This window comes from Nyctereutes procyonoides, unplaced genomic scaffold (genome assembly GCF_905146905.1).
Source record: "Nyctereutes procyonoides isolate TBG_1078 unplaced genomic scaffold, NYPRO_anot_genome, whole genome shotgun sequence".
NCBI classification, from domain to species: domain Eukaryota; kingdom Metazoa; phylum Chordata; class Mammalia; order Carnivora; family Canidae; genus Nyctereutes; species Nyctereutes procyonoides.
In genome coordinates, this window is record NW_026575147.1 from 11,136,440 (window position 1) to 11,164,253 (window position 27,814).

Here is a 27,814-nt window from a genome sequence, read left to right on the forward strand (position 1 = left end):
AGGGGAAAACATGCCACACAACAATATGGCCCCAGGTGGTGACAAGCCCCCACCCCAAGGCAATTCCACCTAGATCCCAATCCCCAACTCCTTCAGCCAATCCCTGCTTCTGATGTTAGCTCAGTGTCACCTCTTCCAGGAAGCCATCCTCACTGTCCTCCAGTGGCTCTGGGAGCCATCAGCACAGCTTAGGCAGATGTCATTCCCATACACTCTGTCCCCCACACTGGCGTGGAATGCACTGGCCAGAGGCACTCCCCACCAGAAAGGCCGCCTTTAAAGCATCCTTCAGAGTCACAAAAGCCTCTTACCTGGTCCTACCCCCTGCTCCCCAGCCCACACCCCCTGAAGCCACTAGCTTCCTAACAAACCCATCTGCCCTGTCTGCTCCCAGACTTCCAAGGGCCAGTGGCCCAGAATCTAAACTGCCAGCATGCCTTCCCACAGCCTCAGGGAAGCTGGTGCACTCTTCACGAGGATCAGGCCGGGAGCCTGGAGGAAGTTGAAGGGAGGGGGATGGGGATGCAAGGCAGGAGTCTGGCCACAGCAAAGACAGAAAACTTCTGTTAAGGCATCAGGCTTCCTACGGACCCAGCAGCAGCAGCTGGACTAACCTATCCCTGGAGATTCTTGAAATGAAATAGGACCCAAGACCTCGGTATGAGGCTTAGCCTTCAAGTGCAAGGCAAGTGGCTGGGCCATGGAGCCCTGGGTCTGGCCCCCGAGAAGGAGGTGATCCACAAGATCATTCTCTGGGGTTGTTCCCTGGACTGCCTGATACTCCATTCATCCCATGGGGCCTTCCACCCCTTGAACCTGCTAACTCAGCCCAGCCCCGTGCCCAACAGACCCCCAAGATTTGCTCTCCTCTCACCCTGCTGACCCACACCCCACCTCAGCCTGTGGCCTGGCTGGCTCTGTGGCAGGACACTTGGCCCTCTTCAGGGTCTGGCCCAAAAGCGGCAGATTTTAATTTGCTTCTTGACAAGACCACAGCCAGAGCCCCGCTCTCGGAATCTGAGCCTTCACTGTTACATATTACAAATCCAGCTATTAAGGACTTTAGCTTTTTTTAATAACTCATCCCTGGGCTGGGTCTTCTTCAGAGCAGGCTGTGGGTTTTGGCCACAAAGTGCTTTCAATCAAGAGGAAGGGCTCCGTGCTGCTTCCCTGGACAGGGCTCGGCTCCCCTTTCCAAATCGGCAGTCTTTCGCAACTGCGGCCAAAAGCAGGAGGCTGCCTGTCAGGCACAATTATGGCCAGCTCACTTGGCGGACCCCACCTTGGTCTGGGAGCAAAAGGAAGTGAGGTAAGGGGCGCGGGGCCTGCGGATCCCACATCCTGACCCTGCATTTCGAGTCCAAATTGCACTGGAAATGTCAAAGGGTGCCCGCTCCCAGCCTGGGGATTCCCTGATGGCAGGAAGTGGCTGCCCTTTCCCCAGCCCATCTGACCAGGGCTCTCCTTCCTGTCTCCCTGCCCAGGCCTCTGCCCAGGCCTCTGCCCCTGCTCACTCCTGAGGACCTGCGTACAGAGGGGGTGCAGGAGGCCATAAGGGAACATGCTCCTTATCCCTCATGGCAAAGGATGTGGCCTTACTTCCTCTGGAAGTCAATCCCAATCTTCTTCCAGAACCTAGGAATCCCCAACCCCACCAGCCCCTAAAGCAGCTAGGCCCTAAACTGGTGCTTGGCCCTTTGAGCCAAAGGTGCGTTCCCCGTCTTTCAGCAGCAAAGTCTGGCGAATGCTACCTCCACCAGAAAGGCTTCCTTGACTACTCTAGCCCCCTTATGAAGATTTTATTCTTGAAAACATGCCACCTGGTACTCGGCCAGATGAGACCCTGCATTTCTGCCAGGAGACCTAGATGAATTCAGCCTCCGACAGGGCAGCAAGCCTTCTGAGGCCAGAATCACACTAGGATATACCCCCATGCAGCCCTGGATCAGCACAGAGTAAGGGGAGTGAAATCCAGTCAGGTCTCTGAGTGGCAGATGTCCACTGAGGCACCAGGAACCCAGAAGGCTCTGTGGCACCTGCCCAGAGGCAAGCCTTCTCCTTCCCTCTGCCCTCCTGCACCCAGCTGCGAGGGGCCAGCTCACCTCTTCCAGGATTCCTGACATATCCTGTACCTAGGCCGCAGCATGTGATGATCCATGTCCAGGAGATTGGTGGAGGGAAGAGAGGAGGGAGGGTAAAAGTTTACCATCAGTGACACGGAGACTCGGCTGGGGCAGAGATCAACACATCAGATTCACCCTAAGAGAAGCCAAGAGAAACTGCCTCCCATGGAGGGTATGGGTGGTGTGCATCCAGCCATGCCTTCCACATGGTTCCTTGAGAAGGAAGGTGTGATGGGGTGTCGATGCAGAGACTGGTGGAGAGGCCAAAGCGTTAACCTAGAGCCCTGGCATCTCTGGAGGTGACAGGTGGTGGGAAGGGTCCCAGACCCTGTGCAGCAGCCCCATGAAACAGCCAGACCCCACCCCCTGGCACCGCTGAAGCATATGGATTTGGAGAGGCAAGGAGAAACCACCCAGATCCCCAGGGGCAGGCAGGCCTGAGAGCAGGAGCTTGGACTGGACTGGACAGGATAGAGAGAGAGAGAGAGAGAGAGAGAGAGAGAGAGAGAGAGAGACAAGCTAAAGAGGTGGTGGTGGGGGGCGGAGGGGAGAAGCAGAGGGGTAGAGTGGGGGACAAGCAATAAAGGAGAGCCCCGCTGGGTAAGAACTGCCTGCAAATTGTGCAGGCTGCCTCGTAAGGGGGGAGGCCTCCAAACACAGCCCAAAGGACCACTTCTCAAAACTGCAGCTGAGCCTGGCAGAGAATAGTACTTCCTGAATCAAATTAGCAGGGTTCCAGGAAAGCTCTACATTTTCTACCATGACCCCCAGAAGAAGGGGAGCAGGGAGCAGGGAATAAAGCAGAGGGAAGAAAACCAGGTCATGGTGGCAACAAGGAGCCAAGGAAGAGTGTCTCAATCACAACTTGGGGACCAAGCATGGCTCAGAGCCCCTGGAGAGCTTCTGAGTACACAGGGTTGCTGCCCTGTCCCCTCAAGGTACACTTCAGCCCGTCTGAAGTAGGGCCTGAGACTTGGCATTTCTTACCACACCTCAACAGTGTTCAGCACTGGCTGCACATTAAAATCCCCTGGGGAATGGAGATGGGTGGGGGGATAAGGTAACTGGGTGATGGGCACTAAGGAGGGCACTTGATGGGATGAGCACTGTGTGTTATATTATATGTTGGCAAATTGAATTTTAATTTTTAAAAAATCCCCCAGGGAACACCAAAGGCCACCAATGCCTGGGCCACTCCTCCAAGAAGTTGTGTTTTGATCGGTCTGGGGTGCAGCCTGAGTACTGGTGATCTCTAACGCTGCCCCCAGGGATTCTAATATGCCACCCAGCTGAGAGCCACTGGTCTGGGTGACCGCAAGGTCATTTAATTCTGAGATCTGTGATTCTCGGTCTTCTCCAGGAAGAAGGGCAGGAAAGGCCAGAGCCAGACAGGGACCCCAGCCCCTGCCCACCCTACCCCGTGGCCCCCCTGGGGTCTTCCTCTGCTTGGCCGCAGGATGGTGGTGACACATGTATGCCTGATGGCCCTTCCTAGCCCGGGGTGGTGCGGGGCGGGGGGAACCCTGCAAGCCAAGAGAGGTGGAATCGGTTACAGAAGAAAAGGGAAGAGCAAGACTTACCTCAAAACCAGGAATATGGTGAATGGCCGGCTAGGGTACAGAAGAAAGAGAGCTTTGGTCAGATGCCTGGCACCCAAGCCCCCAACACCCTGCTTTCTGCCCTGGCTAGGCAAACACATTTCCCACCACAAAATGACACTCATGGAATGTGTCAGTGATCAGACAGTGCAGGGGTTTGCAGAGTCTAGTCCTCGAAGGCCTAGGGGACTCGTCAGAGGAATCTGGAGGTGGTGGGTAACCTCAAGGGAAAGCCAGGTTTGTGGTATGTGGCGCTCCCCTCCAGACACCTCACCCAGAGTAGCCCTATTTCTACCTGGCTTACATTGTGAGGTTCACATCACAGTAAGAGGAAGTTTGGAGATGTGGCTATAAACCAAACGCCCTCTTTCATAACAGGAAGGTGGCTGGCCCTGGGTCATGGAGCTAGGCCAGGGCAGAGGTGGTACTAGACCAGAGGCCCTGCCCTTACCTGCCTGTGGAGATGCCCCCAACACACTTAAGCCTCCCCAAACCAGATCACAGAGGTCCTATTCCCAGAAACCACCTCCAGTTATGACCCAGAGATAAAAATATCCAATGGCCAGAAGATTCAGGCATTCTAGCACAATCCAGATCCCAACACTCTCCCTAACAGAGCATGTTGTGATTTGAGGTTCAGAAAAGATGGGCAAAACCCAACCCTTAGCAGGAGGCCCGACAGCAGGTGACTCTTCAGTGTTCCCCAATGACTGCAGGCCCCCAATCAGTGAAGAGGGATTGATTGCAGTCCCCTCTACTCCAGTTGGGCATCCCCTCCCTGGGCTCCCTGTCACCCCTACTATGTATGTACTCCCTGCCTGGGTCTCCTGGATATGGATATGAACCAGCCTCACCTTTTCTCTCTGGATGAGCTCAAAAGAGGCCAGCAGCTCCCCCGCCGACTGACTGCCCCTAATCAGTGGGAACCAGGCCAGCCGGGGTGTCCGCTCCAGGCTGGGCTGACAAATGCAGCGTCCCATAAACTCATCTGCACCCTAGACCGGGCATGAAGAAAGAGTCAGCATCTCCCAGTCCAGGACTCTGAGTGGCCTCAGAGCAACCACCAGACCTATATTCCAGCCTCCTGAACTAGAAAGGGACTCAAGAGTTGCGGCAGCCCCCTGGTGAAGAATGGTACACTCTGCCCCCCACCCCCTTAGCAACCACTTCAAATCCCCATCAAGGTCAAAAATGCCTCCATATGTCTAACTAGCCTCACCTTGATTTAATTTCAAGCTCTGAGCCCCTTAGAGAACACAGTGACAGCTCCCTAGCATTTTGCTAACACCCTCAGCATGGTAGGTGTTTACATTTCCAAAGGCTTTTGCATCTCCTTTAAATTCCCCACTTCCTAGCTGGGAAATTGTGATCACTCATCAAATTAAATGAGTCTTATTAAAATGATATTTTAGTCTTATTCATCTGCTCAGGACCTTCCATGGTTCCCACTCCCTGGAGGATAGAACCCCCATCTCCTGGCATGGAAAGCCCCTCACTGGAGCCTACTTGCCTCTCCCGCCCTGCCTCATTCCCTCCGCACACACCCTGCTCCAGTCTGCTGGCCTCCATTGACCTCTCAGCCCCTGGTCTTCACGTGAGCCATCTTCCCCAGCTGTGCTGCCCTCTGACCTTCTCAGCCATCACCCATGGCCCTGCCCAAGCATGGCCCTCTGGCATGGGCCTCCATGACCTCACTGTCCTGTGACTCCAGACGTGTGATTAGCATCCCCAAGGTGGCAGTGGCAGGACTGGGGTCTTGGCCAGATGGTGCCACAGCCTTTACAAGCCCTGGTGCCTTGCCGAGGCCCTCATCTGGAGAGAAGGAGAACTTCTGGGAAGCACCACTGACTGCAGTCATGACACTGCTGGGGATGTCCCACACAGCAGATCATAGTCCAGCATCAACCACTAAGTGTAGACAGCAGCCACAGCGCTGGGAGGGGTCCTGGAGGCCCCTCTGGCCTGCGGGTTGCCCCATTTGCTGTGGTTCATGGAGAGGTTATGGGGAGGGGATCCTGGGCAGCCAGGCCAGCAGGAGCTCCAGGCAATGGCTTCAGTCACTTGATATGTTAACAATGTATGCAGCCTCTGCTCTGCCCCAGGACCCTGGAGCCCAGCCACCCGGAAGATGCCATGGCTCTTCTCCCCCTGGGTCCCCCCAGGCCCTGGCCTGCAGGAGAGAGACAGGGTCAGGGCAACATTTTCAAAAGAGGAGGTGGGATGCTATTGGAAGAAAGGCCGTGTGCAGCCAGGCTCCTGGCTCACCTTGATCTAGCACTCGCACCTGCTCCTCTGCCAAGCCCCTGGCCCAGCACATCCTGGTCCTCCCGCCCCTCCCTTCTTCCTGCCCCCAAGGTGCCAGGCCCTGTGCTCTTCCCAGACAGTTCCAAACAGACTCCTCCTCCAGTTGATCAGCCCCCTGACAGAGCCAAGGGAAGAGCCCATAGGTGGACCTTCCCAGCTCAGGCCTATGATTCACTGCCCACTGTCAGCTGGCCCCCTCCACCTGGTGGGACACCCAAAACAGCATCACCTTGCCCCACCCCCTAGTTACCACACCTTCCCAGAGAACCTGACATCCAGCCATGGCAACTCTTTCTGGAAATATCTTCCAAATCCTGCCCCTCCCCTTCTATCCACTGCCACCCCACCCAACCTCAGGCCCCTTTACCAAACATGCTGTCAGGCAACCCGTCTCTCCCTTCTCTTCTTTTCAAAATGTTGCCTGACCACCTCACTCCCCTTCTCCCCAGGCCTCCTACTCCTGTCTCCTCCTTCCCAGCTTGCTCTTGGCTCTCCTTATCTCCCTTTGCCCTGTGCTGGGCTGGAATGCCCTAATAGCCCAATCATGTTTCCTTCAGGGCCTGGGTCTTTCCCAAGGCCTTCCCTCAAGTTCCAGCCCTGGGCTTTATCTCCCTCCTGGGAATCTTCTAGAGCTGCACCTTGTGGCTGTTTAAACATAAAGTTTAATTAATTACAACTAAAAATTAAAATTGAGTTTCTCAGTTGCAGTAGCCACTTTTTAACTGCTTGATTACCACCTGTGGTGAGCAGCTCCCGTTCCAAACAGCGCAGCAGGGCCATAGGGCTTTGCCAACACCGCAAGAGGTTCTGTAGGAGGCCCTCTCTGTACCACTGGAAGCATCTCTGCTCTGCGGGTAATTCTCGCCTCCCACCTACACTGGGAACTCCAAGTGCCAGCCACTCAGCCCAGCACATAAGTGCTTGATAACTGGAGAGTCGATGCATCTCTCGATGGGGAGAAGAGACTACTGGCCTGGGGTCTTAGAAGCAAGTTAGAGGCAGAGACACCCTGACCCACAGCCAAATACCCTTTCCAGTTCCATCCCCTTTCCCTGATGCATGCACAGCACGTGTGTAAGCAATCCATTATCAATTACTCTGGAATAGTTTTAACTGCTCTGTAGCCTGTGGGGTCAGGGGAAAGACCATCTGGCTGGGTACCCCTCCCAGTGGTGTCTCCTCCTGGCTCCTGGAGGCCATGGGCAGTGAGGGGAGGAGAGAGGAAGGCTGGTGGACTCACGTAGGTGTCGTGGTCATACAGCTCCACCACAATGCTGGGCGGCTGCTCAGCGATACTGGCTGGCTCACCAAAGATCTCAATCTCATAGAAGATAAGCGTCTGGTCCCAGGTGGGGTTCAGAGTGTTCTTCGCCACCACTGTCTTCTGGCTCTGGTGCAGGAAGGAGACGATGGCGTAGGGATCTGTGTGGGCCAGGCCCAGGGAAGGGAGGCAGGACATAGCAGGGACCGTGAGAATTGTCTCTGCTCAGGCGTCATGTGGGTCACAAAGCCGGAGCAGAATCGTGGCTGCTGCTCTGGAGCAACAACCTACAGGTTGGAGCCCATTTCCCCAGCCACCGCCACCCCACCCCCACCCCAGGCCCAGCCCTCTAATAAGGCCAGCTGGTGGGCTACAGGGGAGAAATGGAGCCGAGGTCCAAGAGAGCAGGCTCAGAGAACCAAAGAACTTCCCTTCTGGGCTTCTTACCGGACTGGCCCCTGGGAGCCAGGTCCAGCTAGGAGAAGTGAGTGCCTGGATGATGCGTTCCTTCATTCATCCCACAAGCATTTACTGAGTGCCTTCTGCATGCCAGGCCAAGAGCTAGGAGCTCAGGGCTAAGAATACAATTAGAGCAAAACCATAATCCATACAAGCAACTATAAAACTACAATTCTGATCAGCGCTTTGAAAGTGGATAAAAGTCACAGTGGCGTGAAAGAGGTTCCTTGAGAAAGGGAGAGTAGAGCAGAGATGCTGGTACCATCAGACTAGGGTGCCTAGGCCTCTATTTTAGCAAGCCCACTCCGGCTGCCACATGGAGAATAGCCTGGAGGAGGCAGGGACACCAGTAATGAGACTTCTGCCAGGATTCAGGTGAAGATGGTGGTTCTCAGATGGGCGAGCACACTAGAGGGAAGCACATGGACTCAAGAGCTGGTTAGCAGTGGGTGATGTGACAGGAACCCTAAGATCCCTGCAGCTCCAAACTGTTCTGCAGCCTGCCAGCCCCAGCCATGCCAGCTGGGGCCCATCCACTAGTCATTCCCCCTGCCTGCTCCCAAAGGGAAATTAGTGTTACTAGAGAAGATTCTAAGGCCATGGCTCTCAAATGTGAGCATACAACAGAATCACCTGGAAGGCTTACCCAAACTGGGCCCCACGCCCAGGGACATATTAATCAGGTCTGCTGCTGAGCCTGAGAATCTACATTTCTAACAAGTTCCCAGAGGGAACTGATGCTGTGTTCCAGGGCCACACTTGGGAAACCAGTGTAGGAGAAAGTCCTATGGAATTGAGTACATGTAATCTGGGATAGGGGCAAAGGGTTGGTGGAGGGGCTCCTCCAACTTCTCTCACTAGGATGTCAGACTGGGGGGCAGGTCCAATTCACTGCCACTTTATAAGACTCAAGGTGCCAAATACTGAAGGACAAGAAAGTCTTGAGATGCAGAGAGCTGGTGGCTAGATGCTAGATGTTGGGAGGGCTGAGCCCAAATGGCCTAACACATGCCCTCCACCCTTGGCTCCCCACTCCAGCCTGCAGCCCCCTGCACCCTCTGAGCCTCACAGTTTAGCCCCAGATGTGCCCTAATCCTCATGTGACCTTAAGAGAGCCTGAGCGGTAGAGGTCCAGTGCTGGGATGTCCAACTGTAATCCTGGGGCTGTGATGGGGAGACAGCACTTCTCCACAACAGGAAGGGGAGCAGGACAGGATCCTTGGCCATATGGAGACCAAGTGGCACACTACGGCCGTTGCTCAGGAGGTGATACAGAGTAACCGTAGAAGAGGCAGGAAGATTGGGGAGGATTCCCATCAAGACATGAGGATATTAGGATCCAAGTTTTAAGGGTAGGGGAGATCTAAGTTAGGAGGCAGGAACTATGGGCACTCAATGGCTGAATAGTGCTGGGTTTGGCTAACAGGAGGTAGCCACCAGCATGGAACCAGCCTTCAGGCACAAAAGCCCAGTACAGTCAATCCTGGAGGGCTTCCTGAAGGAAACCAGTTTTGAACCTGATTCTGGGAATAGAAGAGGACAATGCAAGGCCCTTGACAGGGGAAGGGGCAGAGGAGACATGCCCACCCGTCTTGCCACCCCCACCTGGTGGAAGCCTCTCTGGCATGGGGCTCCCCCTTCCATGCACCGGCCCTGGTAGGGTTGGCCCCAAGCACTTCCCCTCCTGCCCCTGGCAGGGCCCAGCGGCGTCTGTGCATTTAATGAAACCGTCTGGCTGTGATACCATCAGCTCCAAGCTCGGCAGAGAACTTCTCCCTGGTTCCAGTAAGGGAAAGAGGGCGCGTTCCGATAAATAAAACCATATTAGAGAGCCGGCGAAAAAGCCCCTTTTGTTCCCACCCCCTGTGCTTCCCAACGCTTTATTTTTATAAGCGCGAGGGCCCCAGACCGACCGCGTTTACACAAAGATCACAATTGCACATTGTAGCGGCTGTGCACGCTGTATTGGTGTTGGCAGCACCCCCCACGCTGCCTAGCACCCCCACCCCAGCAGGCCGACTCCTTCCAGCAGCCCCAGCAGCCCAAGCAATGAGCTCAGCGCTGGGGGAATGGGGAGGGGGTGGCTTTCAAACAAAAATCACCCAGACCCACACACGCACCCTGCCCGCCCATGGGAGGAAAAAACACACAACAAAGGCATTGTAAAGAGCAGGCCTGGAGGCCTGGGGCCTCAGACACTGGGCTACTGTGTGCTGGGGCCTGGCTTCTCCCCCCACAGGGCCCAGCCCCTCCACAAAAAAGAAACTAGGGAGAGCCAGGGGGTGTTGCTGAAGCAAGGTGGTCAGATGAGGGAAAGCCAGACAAACGCACAGACACATCCCTCTTCCAAGAAGGCCCAGAGAGTGAGAAGCAGATCCCAAGGAGAGGTGGAGGGCAAGGTAAGAGGCTGATTCTTCTCTGTCCACTCCAGCCTAGCACTCTTCCCAGGCCCACTCCCACTGAAGGAGGTGGCACTGGCCCTCAGGCCTCACCCATCAAGCCACATGGAGCTGAAGCAGAAAGTGGCTGGACTGGAGGTCTTGGAGGTCCATTAGCTGCCCTAGGCAGCTCCAGCTGTGGACACATATGATTCTACTGGATGCCATCATTTCGAGCAGCCTCAAGCGGGTGGTTCTTTTGCCAGACCTAGAGCTCTGCACCCGACCTCTGCTGCTCAGACCTTCCTAGAGCCTTCCTAAAACCTTTATGATACAGTAAGCCTTCCTCATAGGCCTTCCCACCTTCCCAGTTCAGACCACCGGGATGGGAGATAACGCAGGCAGCATCATTCCACTCATCAGAAGAGAAAGCTTTGAGCCACGAAGACTAAGTTACTAGCCTATAGCTCACAGGTGACCAGGGCTAGATCCCCCTGACTCCCAATCTAGTGCTCCTTCCACCATGCCATGCTCTTTGGAAAAGAACCCTTAAGAGAGAGGGAAATAGATCACTAGTAAGGCAGTGCATATGAAAACTATAACAATATTTTTCCTATTAAATTAAGAAAAATTGTTCAGAATTATAAAACCCAGTGTTGGCAATTATTGGACGAAATGGGTACTCTCCTTTATTGCTGGAAGCAATTCAGGAAAGTAACTGGGCAATATGCCCTAAAAAACATAAAACTGTTTATACCTTGCTTCCTATATTCCTGGGAATCATCCAAATTAACCAAAAGCTATACATGCAGAGATGCTCATTCCCACATTATTTGGAATCCATCATTCATTCACTATATAATTACCGAGTGACCAGCACGTAGTGGGTAAGCACAGTACCTGGGATACGGAAATGAAGGAGATGCAATCTAAGCTCTTAAGATCATGATTACTGGTTGAAAATGGTAACTACAGGGCAGTTTAATCCAAGGTGATGTGCAATTTACTCAGGGAATGGGTAAGGTGCTGTGGGCGGGGGTACCCCATGAAGCCTGGCAGCATCAAGTCAGTCTTCCCAAAGGAGGTCTCCTACCCCGAGTTTCAAGAATGAGGAGTAACCAAGACACACCAAGGAAAGGGGGGGCATTCTAGACAACTAGAATGGCATGCGCAAAGATGCCAAAGAGCACGGGCACTTGGGAACAGCAAGTAGTTGGTCCAGCCAGAGGGAGGAAGTGAGGGCCCAGGGCAGTGGGGATGAAAGAGGGAGGAGGAGGCTGGGCATATCACAGATACAAGCTCAGCAATTTGGACTGAATCCTACAGATCAGTGTTTCCTAAAATGTGTTCTTCGTCAGCGTGAATTCTCTGGGGAGCTAACGAGTGCTTAAACAAGTCAGACAGGCTCCTTCCCTGCAGCTATTGCAGAGCCTCTCAATGCCACTGTGCATTGTAAATCTGGAAGTGTGTGGTGTTCCCCAGTCTCCCTTGCTCAGGAACCCTGTTTAAGTGGAGCGTTTCACAAGCCTCCAATGCACTTTGGAAAACAGCTCCGTGAGCTCAGTGGGAGAATTCCCCTGGCCAGAGCCAACCTTAATAGAAAAGCTGTGCTTCGAGAAGGAGTGGGCTATGACTGGAGTCCAGACACAGCCCCAAAACAAGAACTCCCCAGCTCCACCCAAGATAGAGTCTGGATCTGGGTGAAAACTAAAGCACCGGTCCCCAAAGAGGTGACATCAGCTGCGGGGCAGCCATGGGCCATCAGACCTCACTGTGGCCTGCCCTGGAGTAACACCTTTCAGGACCACCCACCTGGCACATACCTTTCATCTCCCAGGAACCATAAGGCCAGCAAAGAGGGCACAGAACCTTCTGCTGTCTTAACAGATACCCCAGGCTGGTAAATTAATAACCTGGCATCTGGTCTACTTAACATCTCTCATGCCAAGGCAGGTCCCCTGAGCCCACTGATCTGTGAGACCCTCCAAGAGGAGTTTCTGATTCCCCTAAGCTAAGGGCCGTCTTCTGCTATGTAGTGATCTCCCAACAGAGCTGCCAATGGGCTGTCCGTCTCAATGGGAGCTCTGGAAGCAGAGCTTATGGCACCCTCAAACCACAGCTCTTGTGCCCAGCTGGAGGAGAGAGCAAAGCAGAATTCCCTGGGGAACAGTCGGGCAAATCAGACAGGTTTCTTCCTGATTTCCTTTGATACATAGCAGGTTCCAATGAAGAACAGCTCAGCTGAAGCATTGCTGCCCACTAGATACAGCGTGGAGAACCTGTGATTTCTAAGTCCTCCAGCGTCGTATCTTTTCCATTCAAACTGAATTCAGTGCATACTATGGATGCTCACCAAGCAGGGGCAATCCCAACCCAATATCAATGAGAAGTCATTTGAATCAAGCATCACTTTACGTTTCCTAATGCCTAGTTGCTACACAGGCCACACATCCTCACAACCACAAGCCACACACATCCTTCTAGTGTCTGGAGAATTGATGCTGGCTATACATTCAAACCACACCTGAGGTGGGATCCTCAGGCAACCTGGACAGAGCATCTCCACAAGCCTCCCTTTCCTGCCTGAGTTTAATATTATACAATAAGTGTTTCCTGGGCAGTTCCAGTATGTCCCTCCAAACCCTGGTCCAGAGAGGAGGAGGCAGACATAGCCCCAGCCTTTCGGCAGCCTCAAGGCCCACCCCTCAGGGGACAAGTGAAGAGCACAGCTTGGGGCCCCTGGAGCCCACTGCTGCTGGAAAGGCCCAGAGCACCACAGGTCAGAGTCAACAGAGCACTTCTGGAGGAGAGCCCTCTCCACCCCAGACACCCAGCAGGCAGGCTGGAGGAGGATACCAGCCACAGACACTGCACTAGACCCTCCCCCGGCCCCAGACATTCTGGATTCACACATGAGTTTCCTCTGAGAAATGCCAGCTGGTGGCCACGCACAGCCTCCGGCCGCCAGCTGCCCCAGGGTCAGTGCCAGGGGAAAAATGGCTTTGGTTTAGGGTTTGGGAGTGAAAATAAACACTCTGGATTTTATAGGTTCACCCATGTTGGCTGCTGTTTTCCTTTCCAGCAGCTGGTCAATCAGGCCTTTCATTCAGAAGCCAGCGGCCTCTGAGGAAGCCCTGGGTAGTGCCCTCAAAGCTCAGGGGATGTTTATTTGGGGGAGGGGGTGGGGCTGGGATGGAAAGTGTGACATCTCCCACAGGCCAGCACCAGGCTGACCCTGCCTGTGGTCCCCGGGGGTGTGTGCCGCCTCCTGGCATGGGCTCCTTAGGAGGGAGGGGCTCCCTCCCTGCAGGGTCCTCGGCCAGTCCCAGGCCAAGGAGGGCAAAGGCTGCCCACCCCCTCGCCACATGCCCACACAACCCCACCACCTGCATCCCCACCTCTCATGCCCGCCAAAGAAGAAGCAAGGCTATGAATGAATCCACCTCTTTTCTCTCCGCATGGCATACGTTCCGATTGTCACTGAGCAACCTGGCAGGTTCCCAGCAAGGGCCAGTTGCACACATCCACCCGGGGCCCACCAATCCCTGCATATGGGTTTTGCATATGCTCTTCAGAAGGTGCTGTCAGACCCCCAGGACCCCAAGCACAGAAGAGAAAGTGCTCTATTCACCATGTGCCTGGCTGCCCGGGGCTGGAAAACAGGCCACTGAGAGGAGAGAATGCAGGGAAACACAGCTGCTGGGGGTGAGGAATGAGAGTGGTCCCCCACGTGGGGGAGGAGCAGGGCTGGGAGCAGGAGAGGCAGGTGGCTATGAGCTGCAGTACCATCCTGGGAACAGAAGAGACCCCTCTGACAGAAGAAGTCACTTCCAATCAAGTAAGTGGCAAGCATTTGGAGGCTGGGATGCACTTGTCGGCTATTTGACCTCAAGTAATTTAGTTAAGCTGTCTGCGTCTCTGTTTCCTCACCTGTAAAATGGGTACGTGAAACACCTATGTCTGAGAGAGATGTAAGGGTCACTGATGCCAGGGAAATGCCTGGGCTCATAGTGAGCACTCAGTAAGTGTTAGTTCTTTAGATACCTAGTGCTGTGGGCTCAAGACAAAGGTCTTCCTGGAGCCACTCAGTCAGGGTGGGAAAGAAAGAAGCAATCGGTCCACACAGTGGTCAGGGCTCTGAGAGAGGTGGGGGTGGGGCTCTTGCCAAGTGTTAAGGAAGGAACAGCCAGCTGGGACCAGGGAAAAGTCAGAGCATCTGGGCTGGATCTTAAAAAATGAGTAGAAGTTTGTTGGGTTAAAAATTGGGAGAGAATGCATTCGAGGCAGAAAGAGCACTGAGTATGAAGGCCAGGAACATGGCAGAGCTCCACAAACGTTGATGAAAGTTGGTGAGGCCAGAGCTAGTGGTTAAAGGCGAACTAGGGGAAGGTGCCACCGGTGAGGTCCATGGGGGTCCGATCCACAAAAGAGCTGTCTGCTGGGCCGAGAGTTGGGGATTTCTCTCCCAGTGTCTACATGGGAAATCAGAGTAGTGACATGACCAGATCCTTCAGAGGCAATGTGAAAGGTGAAGGCGGCCCAGAGATGACCCTGTGTCCAGGTAAGAAGGGGTGAGGCCAGTCCTCAGAAATGTCTCCGAGAGAGATTCAGAAGCCAGAATCAACAGGACTAGATGACTCATGGCTTCCAAACTGATAGGCAATAGACAAGTGCTGATATGATGCCAGGACCACAGTGGGTGATGAGGAAAGGCCTGGATCAGGGGCAGGGGCACAGGGAGTTCAGTGTGGATGGGAACCAAGGAGCCAGTGAGGCATCCAGGGGAGCTACCTAAGATGTGGCTGGATCTAAGGGCTCCTGTGAACTAAAGGCCTAGAAGCTTCTCTAACATGAGTGGTCCCTGAAGCCAGGGAAGGTGAGGGGACCTCAGTGCCCAGAGTAGAGGACACAGGCAGACCATCAGGACCATCAGACTGGGAAGCTCCTGATAGGAGCAGGTGGAGCAGCAAGAGGCTGCAGGGGACCCTGGATACTTCTCCTGGGGGCCAAGGCCAGAGGGACTTTCAGAAGGAGGTGATGGTCAACAAAGCCAAACCCTGCAGAGGAGTCGAGCAGGCCACCTGACAACCAGAAAGCACAGTGGACCCTGGCAACATCAGCCACCTCCACGCATCCAACAAGCAGCCACGCTCCCACCCACAGGAGAAACCCTGCGCCACGTTTCCTGTGGTCTAAAGACCTGTTGGCTCAGCTCCCAACTCTCAATCCCTGGTCCCCGACTCCCTTCCCACCTACCAGAAAAAGAGTCCTTGTCCATCGAGGGCAGGTCCCGAGCCTGGTACATGTAGCAGCGTAGGTGGTAGCGGTTCCCATCTGCACCAAGGAAGAAAGAGAGATACCAAGTGAGGGGCCAGGGGTGGCTAAGAGCTCAGCTGGGGCAAGGGTAGAGTCTACCCTAGGAAGGGCAATAGATGAAGGATCTGAGTGATAGAAATGACATATGTCACACTCTGTGGGAGTGAGCCGCTCACAGGATCAGAACAGACCACGGCTCAGAGGTAGACACCTGAGCATCATGTCCTTGGGCCTGGTGAGAGCTGCGAGGAGGGGATGGAGGAGAAGGAGAACGAGAAGCCAAGTAAACGATGGGAGCAGCCAGAATGCACAGGGCCCTGAATGCCTGATTCTGAGCACAGAGTTGATGCACACGCCACACGTAAAGGGATGTGTGCCTGTGCACACAAATGTGCATGTGCACATGCCCACCCCACAAAAGACAATGACCCACCACAAAGCACATAGACTCAATGCTCCCTAGCCCCCCATATATACCTGACCACATAACCCCGTGAAAACAAGCATAAGGTTACACACCCATCCACATCACCCCCAAAGACACCACCAAGCATCACTCACAATCAAAGATGCAGGAAATCGTGGGTCTGTTCACTCCAAAGCTCAAGGTGGACACGGACATGGAATCTTCACTCCTGTCATCTACCACACCACCCTGGAGAAACAGAGCTGGTCATGGCAGATTCAGGTCCCAGAGCCTGGGGGTGCCAGGAGACCGGTACAAGGGAGTCAGATGCCCAGGGCAGGAAACCTTTAGACAACGCTCTTCAGCTGCTGAGACTGGGCCATTAGTCCCTAATTTTACTAACCAGGGTAGCACATCCTCCTACAGCATCCCCAGACTCCACTGTCAAGTTCACAGGGAAATTGTTCTCCCTTTCTAGTGGAGGCCAGACAAGCCAGAATGGAATTTTGAGTGATTATGGCCCAGGAGGTTAGAGTCTGATAGAAGGAAGGACTCTAGGGAAGAGAATCCAATGGAGATTTTCCCACCAGGATGAGTTAAGAGAAGCCAAATCTAGAGGGCCCAGTCTACCATCTCTGTCTACCCCTGCATGTCTGGACATTGGGTCCCAGCTCTGGGAGAAGTTGCACTGCTCCCACTGAGCTGTGGGTGAAAGAGGGTGCAGACTGTGGCCAGGACAAGGACAGGAACAAGAGGCAGGGCAGGTCTGCACTCAGGTTCGGAAGCCAGTCTGTCAGTGTACTGCACATAAAACTAGCCTGTCGATCCCCCTGGCTTTGTCTTCATTGGCACAGGGTTTAACCACTGGGCCGTACACCAGCTTCCTTGGACTAGATGCCTACCCCTCAGGTGTATCCCGCACCACCTCTGCCACACTGCAGCCTCTCACTGGCATCCTGCATGGTTTGCGGGGGGGGGGGGGGTGCTCAGGGACCCAGCAGGGACCAAGGCCCCCACAACCCACAAGAATAGGAAATGTGCTGGTCACCGCATAGCCCAGCCTCCAGACTTGGCTTTCTTGGCAAGATCACCAACATCCTATGGCCCAGAGCCCAGCAGAGGGACTCCGGAGAGCTGGAGACTGTTCCCTCTGCATTTTGAGAGATTTCTCCAGGTCCCTCACCCATCTCCCCCACTCCCCCCTCCAACTGTCACCTACTCCACTCTCTTGCCCAGTTCCTCTTCCCAACACACAAGCACACAAACCCTTGCGTGTGAATGAAAACTCTGGCATCACCGTCAATGGCCTGTTCATCTGGACTGGCCCAACCAGAGTGGCCACCTGCCAGGACCTTCCACCCTGCCCACCACCTGGCCACAACCATCTCCCAGAAATCTCAACCTCTCCCACAGGCCTAGTGCCTCCAAATACAAGATGCATGGCCACTTCTGCATCCTCCTGTCCAAGTCACGCCCACTCTTAGGGCCCAGTCCCAGATCCCTTGTTGCCTCCTTGAAGCCTCCCTGGTTGCCTGCCTTCTCACTTCGGATCTGCCCACACCCAGAACCAGAACCAGCATTGCTACCCATAGCCCAAATCCTTTGCTGGCACTCAATACCTGAAGGGTCCTGATCAGACCTCAGGTTACCTGCCCCATTTTCCCATTCAACACCAGGGCTTCCCTCCCCCAAACCCAACCCTCAGCTGTAGGCAGTTCAAGCTGGCCAAGACTCACACCTGCTCCATCACAAGCTCTTGCTATTCCCTAGCCGGAAGTGTCACTGACCATCCCAATCTACCCCCGTCCCCATCTTCAGGGCATCTTAGGACACCCAGGGGAAGCCTGCCCTGGTCATTCTGGGTCAACAAAGAAATGCATCCTAAAGGTAGGCCAGGTCTTCCTCTGCTCCATTCCTGCAAAAGGGCTCATAAAACACCCACGCAGGAAAGACAGGTTCATCTGCTCTTCCAGGGGACTCACTAAGGTCCAGCTTCAACCAGGTTGTCTCTGGATCCCACCACAGGACACTCCCCTTCAGTGGCCCCCTTACTTTGATCACAACTCCAACACAAGCTCTAGAACCAGATTGCTGGGACTCCAGTTCAAGTCCTGACATTTATTGGCTGTGTGACTTTGGGCAGCTTGCTTAACCTCTCTGAACAAGTAAGTCTCTGTAAACTTGGAATAATTCTACAGTATCTATCTCAGAGAGTTGCTGTGGTTGTTAAGGAGAAACATTACATGTTGTTCTTAGCACACCTCCTGGCACATAATAAATGCTCAGTAAATGTTTGCTGTTAATGATCTTATATGAGAAATAAGGCAGAGGTGGGGCAGGAGCAGAGTAGGTCATAAACTATAAAACTCGCAATTATTCTCAGGGGCGGTATCCATATACCTCATACTTGTTCAAAATTATTCCAGAAGCTGGAAAAGTGGACATTTCAGGAGCCACAGCCCTGGGCAGAAATCAAAAGCAATCAATCAAGCAATCAGTCTCTCAACACACACATGCACACACACACATGCACACAAAGCAGGATAACAGGGAGGGATGTCATACTATAGTATGACAGGGAAAGACCCAAAGGCCCAAAGGCCATCACTCCTGAACTCCTGTCTCCTGAAGAGGTGTGGACCCAAGGCATCCTGGGCGTCCCCCCACCCCTGAGAAGGCATTTGGCCTGGCCATGCTACCCTGGCATCCCGCCAGAGCATGCACCAAGGCCAACAGCTGACAGCTCCCAGTTTCAGGATTTGCAAGGCCGCACATAGGGCTGGACCTAGGGGGCCCAGCAGGCCACCCCAGGCGTCAGGTGCATGACACCAAGGAAAGCAGAGCAGAACACTGGAAGCAGTGCAGTGGCCAGCGCCCCCCACCCCTGAGTGCAACAACCTGTAACACCTGCAGCACAGTGCGCTTCAGTGGGAGGGGGTTCAGCTGGAGGCAGGGTGGAAGGCCTAGGACCCTGTGGCCCCTCTACCTCAGCCTGGCAACACACTTGTGCCCCCCATGAGTCGGGTGCTAAGGTGAGTGAAGGGAGGGAGGCTGCCTCTGGCTCCCAGGGGACCCATAACTCCTTTGCTCCCTCCCAGTACCTACAGGGACCTCCGTATGTGCTGATAGCTGCCAGTGCACATTTCCACTCACCCCATGCCTCCTCCAGATAGCCTTCCCCAGCTGCCTCCCATGGGCACCACTTCCACCAAAACGCCTCTGTCTGGGGTTCGGGCAGCAATTTCTGGGTCTCTGTCCAAAGGCAGTCCACCTTCCTGTGATCAGAAAAGGTGTCCCCCTCCCTGGGATTTTTATGAAAGCAGGTGCCAGGTGTCTCGGACCTAGCTCAGTGCTTGGCCCAGAGTAATAATGTCCATCAGAGGGAGGAATGCCCCCACACGGTAGGGGCTTTTCCACCTGTCCTGCCTCCAGAGTGGGGGGGGCCATGGGGCTCTCTGCCACCCCCCCTAGCCCCCAGTCTGCCCCTCGAGGACAAACCTGCCTCCTCCCTTCCTTCTTCCCCCAGCTCAAAAGGACACATGGGGATCGCTGAGAAGAAGCCAGGAGAACCAGCAGCCAGGCTAGGAGACCATGCACTAAAGTTCAGTCCCTCCCGGCGAAGCCCCAGCCCAGCAGGCCCTCTGCTTCCCACCCTGGGCAGGATTCCACCCACACCGCTGGCCAATGTCTTTCCATCCTCTGGTCCACGGACCTTCACAGGGCAGCCCGGGCTCTGCATGCATCCTCTTCAGACCCTGCGAGCAAAGGGGAGGCCAGCCCTCCCTCCCACCCTAGCCACGGCCTCTGAACTGAGCCCCCAGAAGTCTGGATGCCCCCAAACACCCAGCCTGATGACCTTCAGGCTCAACCCCCCTTTCTTGCTCCTGAGTCTTTTGCACATGGGTCTGTCTGCTGCTTTCTTTCCCTTCTTTCTCCTTGGGTGTCCAGCCTCGTCCTCAAAGGTCACCCTGCAAGGACGAGTAAGCTCGCCTCCCATGTGCTTCCACCATGCCCTGAACTTCCTCTTAGGGCATCTAGCACCCCCTGTCCCCACTCACCCATCTGTGCCCTCCCACTGAGAGCTCTGTGAGGTCTCTGTCACCAGCCCAGGTCCCCTCACATACAGCAGGTGTTCGGTACACACCTGGAGGGCAGGTGAACAAGAGAAGGCGGTCACCTCAGGAGAGAGCAACAATATAAGCTATGGGGTGGGGTTGGGGGGAAGCTGGTGACAAAAGCCAGCCTGTCACCCACGTTGGGCGATCAGTCTATACAGTAACAGATAATCCCATGTCACGCTTCCTTCACTAGGAGGTACATTTTGGTTTTCATGTGTACAAAAGTGGGGCTCACACTCCAGAATTTCTCTCAAAGCAAATGATGAAGCCTCATGAAAACCTGATTTGGACTTGGTGATGGGCACTGAGGAGGGCACTTGATGGGATAAGCACTGGTTATTATACTATATGTTGGCAAATAGAACTTCAATAAAAACAAATGTAAAAAAAAAAAAAACAAATCCCCCCCAAAAAAGAAAGAAAGAAAACCTGATTTGAGAGCTTCTGGGAGGCACCTTCTTCCTGCTAGTCCTTTCCTGTCTTGTGCATTGTTGGATGTTTAGCAGCATCCCTGGTCTCTACCTGCTAGATCCCCATAGCTCCCCGACCACCCAAAATATCTTCAGATATTGTCAAATGTCCCCTGAGGGATGGGATGGGGGATAGAAATTGCCCCCAGTGGAGACCTACTGCTGATAATTGAATGTGGTGAGGCACCCACAGCCCTTGGCAGGTTCCTGGCACATACCTGGCAGCACTCAGTAAAGGGTGCTGGTGGAGTCAGTTTGAGTCTTTCAACTCTCCAGTCTCATGCTAAAACAATATATTCCCCCTCTTTAATCTCTTTTTTCTTTATTTTTTTCTTTTTTTTCTCTCTTTTTTCTTTAAATTTGGAATCCATCACCTTTTCTCTGCCTCAGGACCTTTGCACAGGTTGTTTTCTCCACCTCGAGTGCCCTCTCAGGTAATCTACCTTGAGCTCTTCCCTCACCTCAGTCACCAGAGTTCTAGATACCACTGTGGCCACCATGCCTTCAGAGGCAGCCCCTCCTCAGCATCTCCTAGGTCTCCTGCATCCATCACCTGATGTGTCTGGGCAAGGCACATACGCTCCTCTAACCCCTTTACTCAGCCCAGCATCAGGCACTTAGCATTCATCCACTGAAGATTTGTCACATAAAATGAATCACCAGCATTCCTTGCTCCAAACCATGTGGGCAGCATTCAGGCCTTGGGTCTCAGGAGAAGAGTCAGGAAAATGTACATCAGACAGCACCTTCCTTCCCTCAGGGGGCTCAGAGCGGGATGCCACTGCAGAAAGAGCAAGCGATATGGACCCACCCCCCAATGGGGCCATCTCGAGGGTGAAACAGAATGGAGTGGACCCTTGGAAGGTTGCATTCAGGAAAGCTTCCTAGAGGAGGGGAAAGAGAAGAGTGTGGGCACAAGGGGAGCAGCAGCATGCTAGATGCCTGTCCCCCAGAGCTTAGGGGAAGATTCAGCTGAAGGGGAAAAGCTGGGGCAGGGAAAACTATGAGAGGAAGGCAGCTTGCTTCTGCTCTCGCTCGGAGCCCTGGGCAGAGAGTCAGGCTGCAGTGGGAGCTGATGCTTCGCTTTGTGTTCACCCACCCCTCACCCCCGCCCCACACACCACTCTCTCTTCCCCAGCCCCACCAGGCCCCGGGCATTGGGTTTCCCACAGCCACATTCCTGCCTCCATAGCTCATGCCGATGCGACTCCCAGACTGTGGTCTGTGGCCACACACTCCATCTTGGGGCTAGCTGTGTAAGGGATCCTGCTGCTCGCCCAGGGGACTGGGAAGCATCCAACCCACCACTGCCCGGCTGGCAGCCCTGGCTCCCGGGAAGAGCCTGATCTCAAGAGTGCAGGAACTCTCTCCCTCCCAGATTGGGCAGGGGCCCTGGGGGTCCCCAGAGCCAGTGGCCAAACCCACCTTATCTGCTAAGGACTCCTGCCCCAGGACCTTGATGCAGCCACCACACCAGGAGGAGATGAGCAATTCTGGGAAAACAAGCAGCCTACGAAGGGGACCCCTCGTCCTGCCTAAATCGGATCCAAGATGGAGCACCAGATCACTAGCATGTATAAAATTCCTCCTATTGCACTGGTTGTTGGTCATACACACACACACATACACACACACACACACACACACACACACCCTCTCCCTTTAGCATGGTCCAATGCCTCATTCATACAGGGCCCAGGGAGCTGGCTCAGGATCTATAACCTGGAGGCAGGATGGAAGATGAAGGGGCAAGAGCAGTGGTGAATGAAGCAAAATGACTGGCTGAGCAGAGGGCCCCCAGGGCCGAGCAAGCAGAGGACAGAGCCACCACAGCCACACCATGGAGGTCAGGAAGGAAACAACAGGGCCTTGGCGGGATCTCAGGGGACTCTTGGGAAACCCTCTGTGCCATCAGAGTCAAGCAGCCACCCTCCTGGCTTCCTGAGTAGGGCTCAGGTCCAGTGCCTGATGGGCCCAGACAACACAGGTGACAAAGCTGTTAGGAAGAAGGCTATTACTGGGGCCCCTATCTTTTATGTAAACAGCATCAGGGCCCCCCAAAAGCACCAAGTGCTGGCGCTGGCCTGCATCATCAGAAGAGCAGATTATTAAGTTTTCAGGTGTTTTGCAAGCTGGGTGTTAAACACGGCCATTTGTAACAATTAAGTCTTATAAATTTATAACTACAGAAATTTTTTTCAAGAGGTGGGTCAATCTTGATTTGACTCTTGATTTCAGCTCAGGTCATGACCTCAGGGTCGTGGGATCAAGCCCTGCATTGGGTTCTGTGCTGCATATGGGTCCTGCTTGGGATTCTCTCTCCCTATCCTCCTGTCCCTCCCCACACCCTCTAAAATAAATAAATACATTTTTTTAAAAAAAAAAGGTGATAAATACTCAAACTCATCACTTCCTAATCATTTTACAACTTTTGACTATTATTCCACTCCTGAGGGTATTTATATCTAATATACCTGTGGGCTGGAAACACTATATAACCATCTGCTATGGCCCGTCTCCTCCTATCTCCACTCTCGGTGACGTCACACGGCTAGCTTGAAATTGGCCACAGCAGGGATATTTACACCATGGAAACCAACACGTACTACAAACTGAGTTGGGTTTGTTTTTTGGATTCTTTTTCTGGTTATTAAACACTGACTAGTATGCTCTAGGGTGAACTGCCAGGACCTCTCCTTGACTATTGGCTTTGCTGGGACATCCAAGTAACAAACAGCAATGTAGGGTAGTATGCTATAAACTGTACAACCCCACCATTATCCATAGAATTTCTCGTAACAGTCATGTGAGGAAACACCACTAGAATCATTATGACTTGCCTTCTCTCTGCCTCAATTTGCTCATCTGTAAAATGGGAATAATAAACCCTATTTCTCAGGATCATGGGGGAGTTAAAGGAGATAAAACACAGGGCAGAGGGCAATGCCTGGCACAGGCACAGGCTCTAGAATGGCTGGTTAGCATTGTTCATAGAGAGGCAGAGAGTAAATACATTCACCTTTGCAGGCCATATGGTCTCTGTCGCAACTCCTGAGCTGCCACTGTAGCAGGACAGCAGCCACAGACATTGAAGACACAAATGAGCACAGTCATGTGTGAATAAAGCCCTGTCTACACAAGACAGCCGAGGATGGACTTGGCTTGTAGGCTATGGCTTGCTAACCCCTGCTCTGTAAAGGGAGCTTATTATTTTTGCTGTTATCACCTCTATCCTGAAAGTGAAAAAACCAGGGCCCAGAGAGGTCAGTGTCTTCCCTAGGATGGTACAACAAAATAACTGGCAGAGCCGGGGGTCTCCCAGCAGCCCCTCGGGGCTCTTCCCAGCTTCTGCTTCCCTGTCAGAACCAGACACCTGAGCAGGGTTCAGGGGCAGGACAGGGCTGAGCGCCAAGTCAGGGCCTTGGGGAGCCCAGGGCCCACAGCACAGCTCTGGCCGCCCAGCCTCAGCTTCCAGGGAAACCCCACACAGGCTAGCAGGCCAGGCCAAAGGAGGAGAACACTTTAAAAGAGAGAACTCGGGAACACAGACCTCCCTTCCTAATCAGGGCTGATTGCAACCTTAAGTAGAATAGCAGGAAAGGGTGCAACCCCATTTAATTTACAGCTGGAGCAGGAGCTTGGAAGCAGCTGCAAAAATCCTTGCAAAACTACCGGCCAGCCCCTGGGGAGCTTGGGAATGGAATCAGGAAACCTGGAGAATCCACAGTGCCACGTGTGGGCTGGCTCAAGCATCTGCGCGTATGCATGTGTGCACAAGTGCCCCTCTAGGCTTTCCGTGTCTCCAAATTGGAGGCTGCAGAGAATGCTCAAGCAGGTTTGACCCCTGCCAGAGTACCTCCATAATTAGGACAACCATATGTCCCTGTTTGTCTGGGATGGCCCTAGCTTACGCCTGTTTCCCAGCATAATTATGAAGAGTGTCTCAGACAACAAGTTATAAGGTCACCCTAGCAACCAAAGATGTAGACCCCAATGCGCATACAATGATACTGTACAGAGATGGGGCACCCATCTGCCCAGCTGTGACACACACACTCCTCAGTACCCATGCATGCCTGTGTGCTGCCATTTTGTCTTGAGCACACAGACACACGGTTGGACCCTCCAGACGTCAGCCTTCAAATCTTGAATGAGACAGATCCTGGGGTCCACCAATTTGAAGGAACTATCCAAATGGTCCTTCCATGTGGGACAGCAAGGGGGCAGGGAGGCCCCTGCTGGAGAGACCAGCCAGCCTTCAATCAGCTCCTGCTAGCACAAAACCAGGTATAGAACAGGTGCTCAAGTAGCATATTCAAGAAACAGAATCCAGGGAAACACAGAACCACCTCTCCTGCCTGGCAGACTCAGTGGGGATTTTGGTTACTTTATGAGGCAAACCCCTCTCACCTCCCAGATGCTGCTCCCAGATGAGCAGGTCAAAATGCCTGCTCCAGGAACTAGGTCTGGGTACTCTGCATACAGCAGGGCTTTATCCAGGCACAGAGATGGACTCTCCCCTCCTCACCCACATCTGACCTCCTCCTCAGGCAGCTCAAATCCCAAATTACTCCTCTCTGGCACCATTACCCTTCCCTGACTCCCCTTCCCAGCACTTCTGACTCCCAGCTGCCCATCTCCATCCTTAGGCTTGGGCTTGCTATCCTGTCTCTGTAGATCCTCTCCACTTCCGGCCAGGACTCAGACTTTGGACAACCAACTAGAGGCTTCTCAGGGTGGAGGTCATGGTGCCAGCTCCTTCCTCTCTAGCTGCCCTGCCTCTCCAGGGAAGTCAAGTCACATGGCTACACAAGAAAAGTGATGCCAACATCCAAGGACTCCAGCCAGCTGCCCAGGACCCTCCCTAGGACCCCACTCAAGGGCCTTCTCTAGGAGGAAGACATTATGCCCTAAAGGGAATAGGAATATGAACTTGGGGACAGATGACAGAAGAACCCACTGTCCGGCCTTGATTCTAGAACTAGCCATTCTATGCCACTGGGCAAGCCCCCTCTCAGAGCTCAGTTTCTTCTGGAGTAATATTAGGGGCTCAGACTTGTTCTAGAACAGCATTGTCCAGCAGAGCTTTCTGCAATGATGAAACTGTCCTATAGCTACACTGTCCAATATGGTAGCCATGAACCAGGTGTGGCTATTGAGCACTTGAAATGTGGTTCATGTGACTATGGAAGTAAATTCTTATTTTAATTACTCTAAATGTAAATTTAAATACTCTCATGTGGCTTGTGGCTACTGTATTAGGCAGTACAGTTCTGGAAACTTGGTATCCCCAACTGTAAAATGGGTATAATAATAGAATCCAGTCTTCTGGGGGTGCTGTGAGGATAAAATGAGACCGTGCACATAAAGCTGTCAGTCTGATCTCTGGCGCATGGTAAAATGGATTTTAGTAATTCTTATCCTCTTTGGGGTTCTAAAGTCCCTTGAGAATTGGAAAAAACCACGGACCCTAGACCTGAATTTACACATCATAGACACACACACACGTTGCACATACACGTATATCACACGTGTGCACACATTATAGACCTCCGTACATACGTGCACATACATATCACACACAGTCACATGGCACAAAGCTTGTGTGTGCACATATATCATCCATGTGTTTACACATCAGACACATTTGCACACACAGATCACACCCACACACCCATAACTATGCATCCAATTTCAAGGGGATCCAAAGCCAGGTGGAGAGCACCTTTCAAACATGAAAGTTCCTTCCAGCTCTAAAAATCTCCAAGGCTATGAGCACATGTTGCTGAGTCTCCATCTCCTTCCCTCCTGCCCAAGCTCCGGCATCTCAGAAAACCTTTCCTAACACTCGAGGCCAAGCACAGAGACAGGGCTCTGGAAAAATCCTTGCGCATGGAGGGCAGGCCCAGGGCAAGGGCGACAGGATGGATTCTGTGAGCTCATCCCAGCAGCCGTCACCAGAGTTCCCAGAGAGGCTGATGGCGTCAGGAAGGGGTGCCTGGGTGGGAGCCGGCGGTGGCGGCAGCAAGGGGTGTGGGGCGAGGAGAGGGAGGCTGGATGGAACGGGCTATAATAGCAGCTTTGTGCTCTGCTTCCCAGCTCCCTGGGAACGCCAGGAAGATTATGAAACCGGTGTCTTTGGGAATGCCAGGATATTAGCTGGAAAAAGAATAATACGAAAATAAAATAATACTCGGGATGGAGACAGCAGACGATTAGCAGACGGAGCCAGGGCCTCCCGCTCCACGGAGGGAGCCAGGCTTGGCCCCAGCAGAAGGTTTCAGGGAAAGGCTGCCGGTGCTAATGAGCAGACAGGGCCTGCCTTCCAGCAAGATGTCTTCAGGAGGAAAACTGGCAAGCAAGGCGCAGCCTGCTGGTGGACCTGTGGGCCAGGAGAGGGGTGGTAGGAGGCAAGGGGGCGCCGCAGGCCTAGTCCTCAGGCCCAAACATCCAGAAATGTCAGATTACCAGGAAGTCCACCTGACCACCACCCACAGTGCCTCCCTAGACTCTTTCAAGGTCTGCCTCCAAACATCCTCTTCCAAGAAGCCTCCCTCATTAGACACCATCATTCTGGAATGACCCTTATTCTGCCCTCCAACACTGCAAAGATGCAGACCCTATTGGGTTTATTTGTACTCATGTGTGAATCAGACAGGGAGGGGCTCCATCCCAGATCACTAGCCAAGACTCCATAGGCCAGGCCTCCACCATCAGATCAGGGGATTCTTAGAAGTGAAGATTACTTTTCTCTCACCAGGGAGCAAGGAGAACATGTCGTCATTCCCTGCTTCCCTCTCTAGGACCCTGGCCACACACCTTCACCAAGGAACAGATACACCCTGCCTCTCTCAGAAAGGCATCCAAGTAGGGGAATGGGATGATGTGACCACCTCTCTCATCTTCCCGAAGCACAATATGTGTTTCACATCCTCACCACTCAAAGATGGTCCTCAGACCAGCAGCATTGGCCTCACCTGGAATCCTCTTAGAAATGCAGACTCTCAGGTTCACCCAGTCATGGAATCATGAGTGTGCATTTTAACAAGACCCCACTGTTCCCACATTCACTAAGCCCGAGAAGCACTTCTTTACATGTGTCATATAGTTATCCCTTACAATGACCCTAGGATGCGGTGACTTTTACAGATGAGGGAACAGAGTTGCTAAAGGGATAAGTGACCTGTCTGCAGCTAGGAAGGAGAATTCAAGCCAAACCTGCTCCACTGGGAAGCCTGGCCCATCCCACCATGGCTCCCACTAAGTGAATCAGCAGACATCAATGAGCAGTGGGCAGGACTAGTACTCAAGACAGCAGGTGGGTCTTGGCACCCAGACGACTGTACCATCTGCTTCCATGATGCAGGGTGGACTTTAGCCC

General features: G+C 53.5%; 1 protein-coding gene across 22 annotated transcripts in view; it reads right to left on the minus strand.

Annotated features, from left to right (window-relative positions):
* DYSF (dysferlin) overlaps positions 1 to 27,814 on the minus strand; it is a 215,386-nt gene that overhangs the window by 70,812 nt on the left and 116,760 nt on the right. For all 22 annotated transcript variants that reach the window (XM_055312238.1, XM_055312229.1, XM_055312250.1 and 19 more), the window contains 6 exons: positions 16,001 to 16,094; positions 15,380 to 15,457; positions 7,266 to 7,447; positions 4,576 to 4,716; positions 3,704 to 3,733; positions 2,103 to 2,132 (listed from right to left, as the gene is read on the minus strand). In XM_055312238.1, the coding sequence (XP_055168213.1) occupies positions 2,103 to 2,132; positions 3,704 to 3,733; positions 4,576 to 4,716; positions 7,266 to 7,447; positions 15,380 to 15,457; positions 16,001 to 16,094 (555 nt within the window). The remainder of the gene's footprint in view (positions 1 to 2,102; positions 2,133 to 3,703; positions 3,734 to 4,575; positions 4,717 to 7,265; positions 7,448 to 15,379; positions 15,458 to 16,000; positions 16,095 to 27,814) is intronic.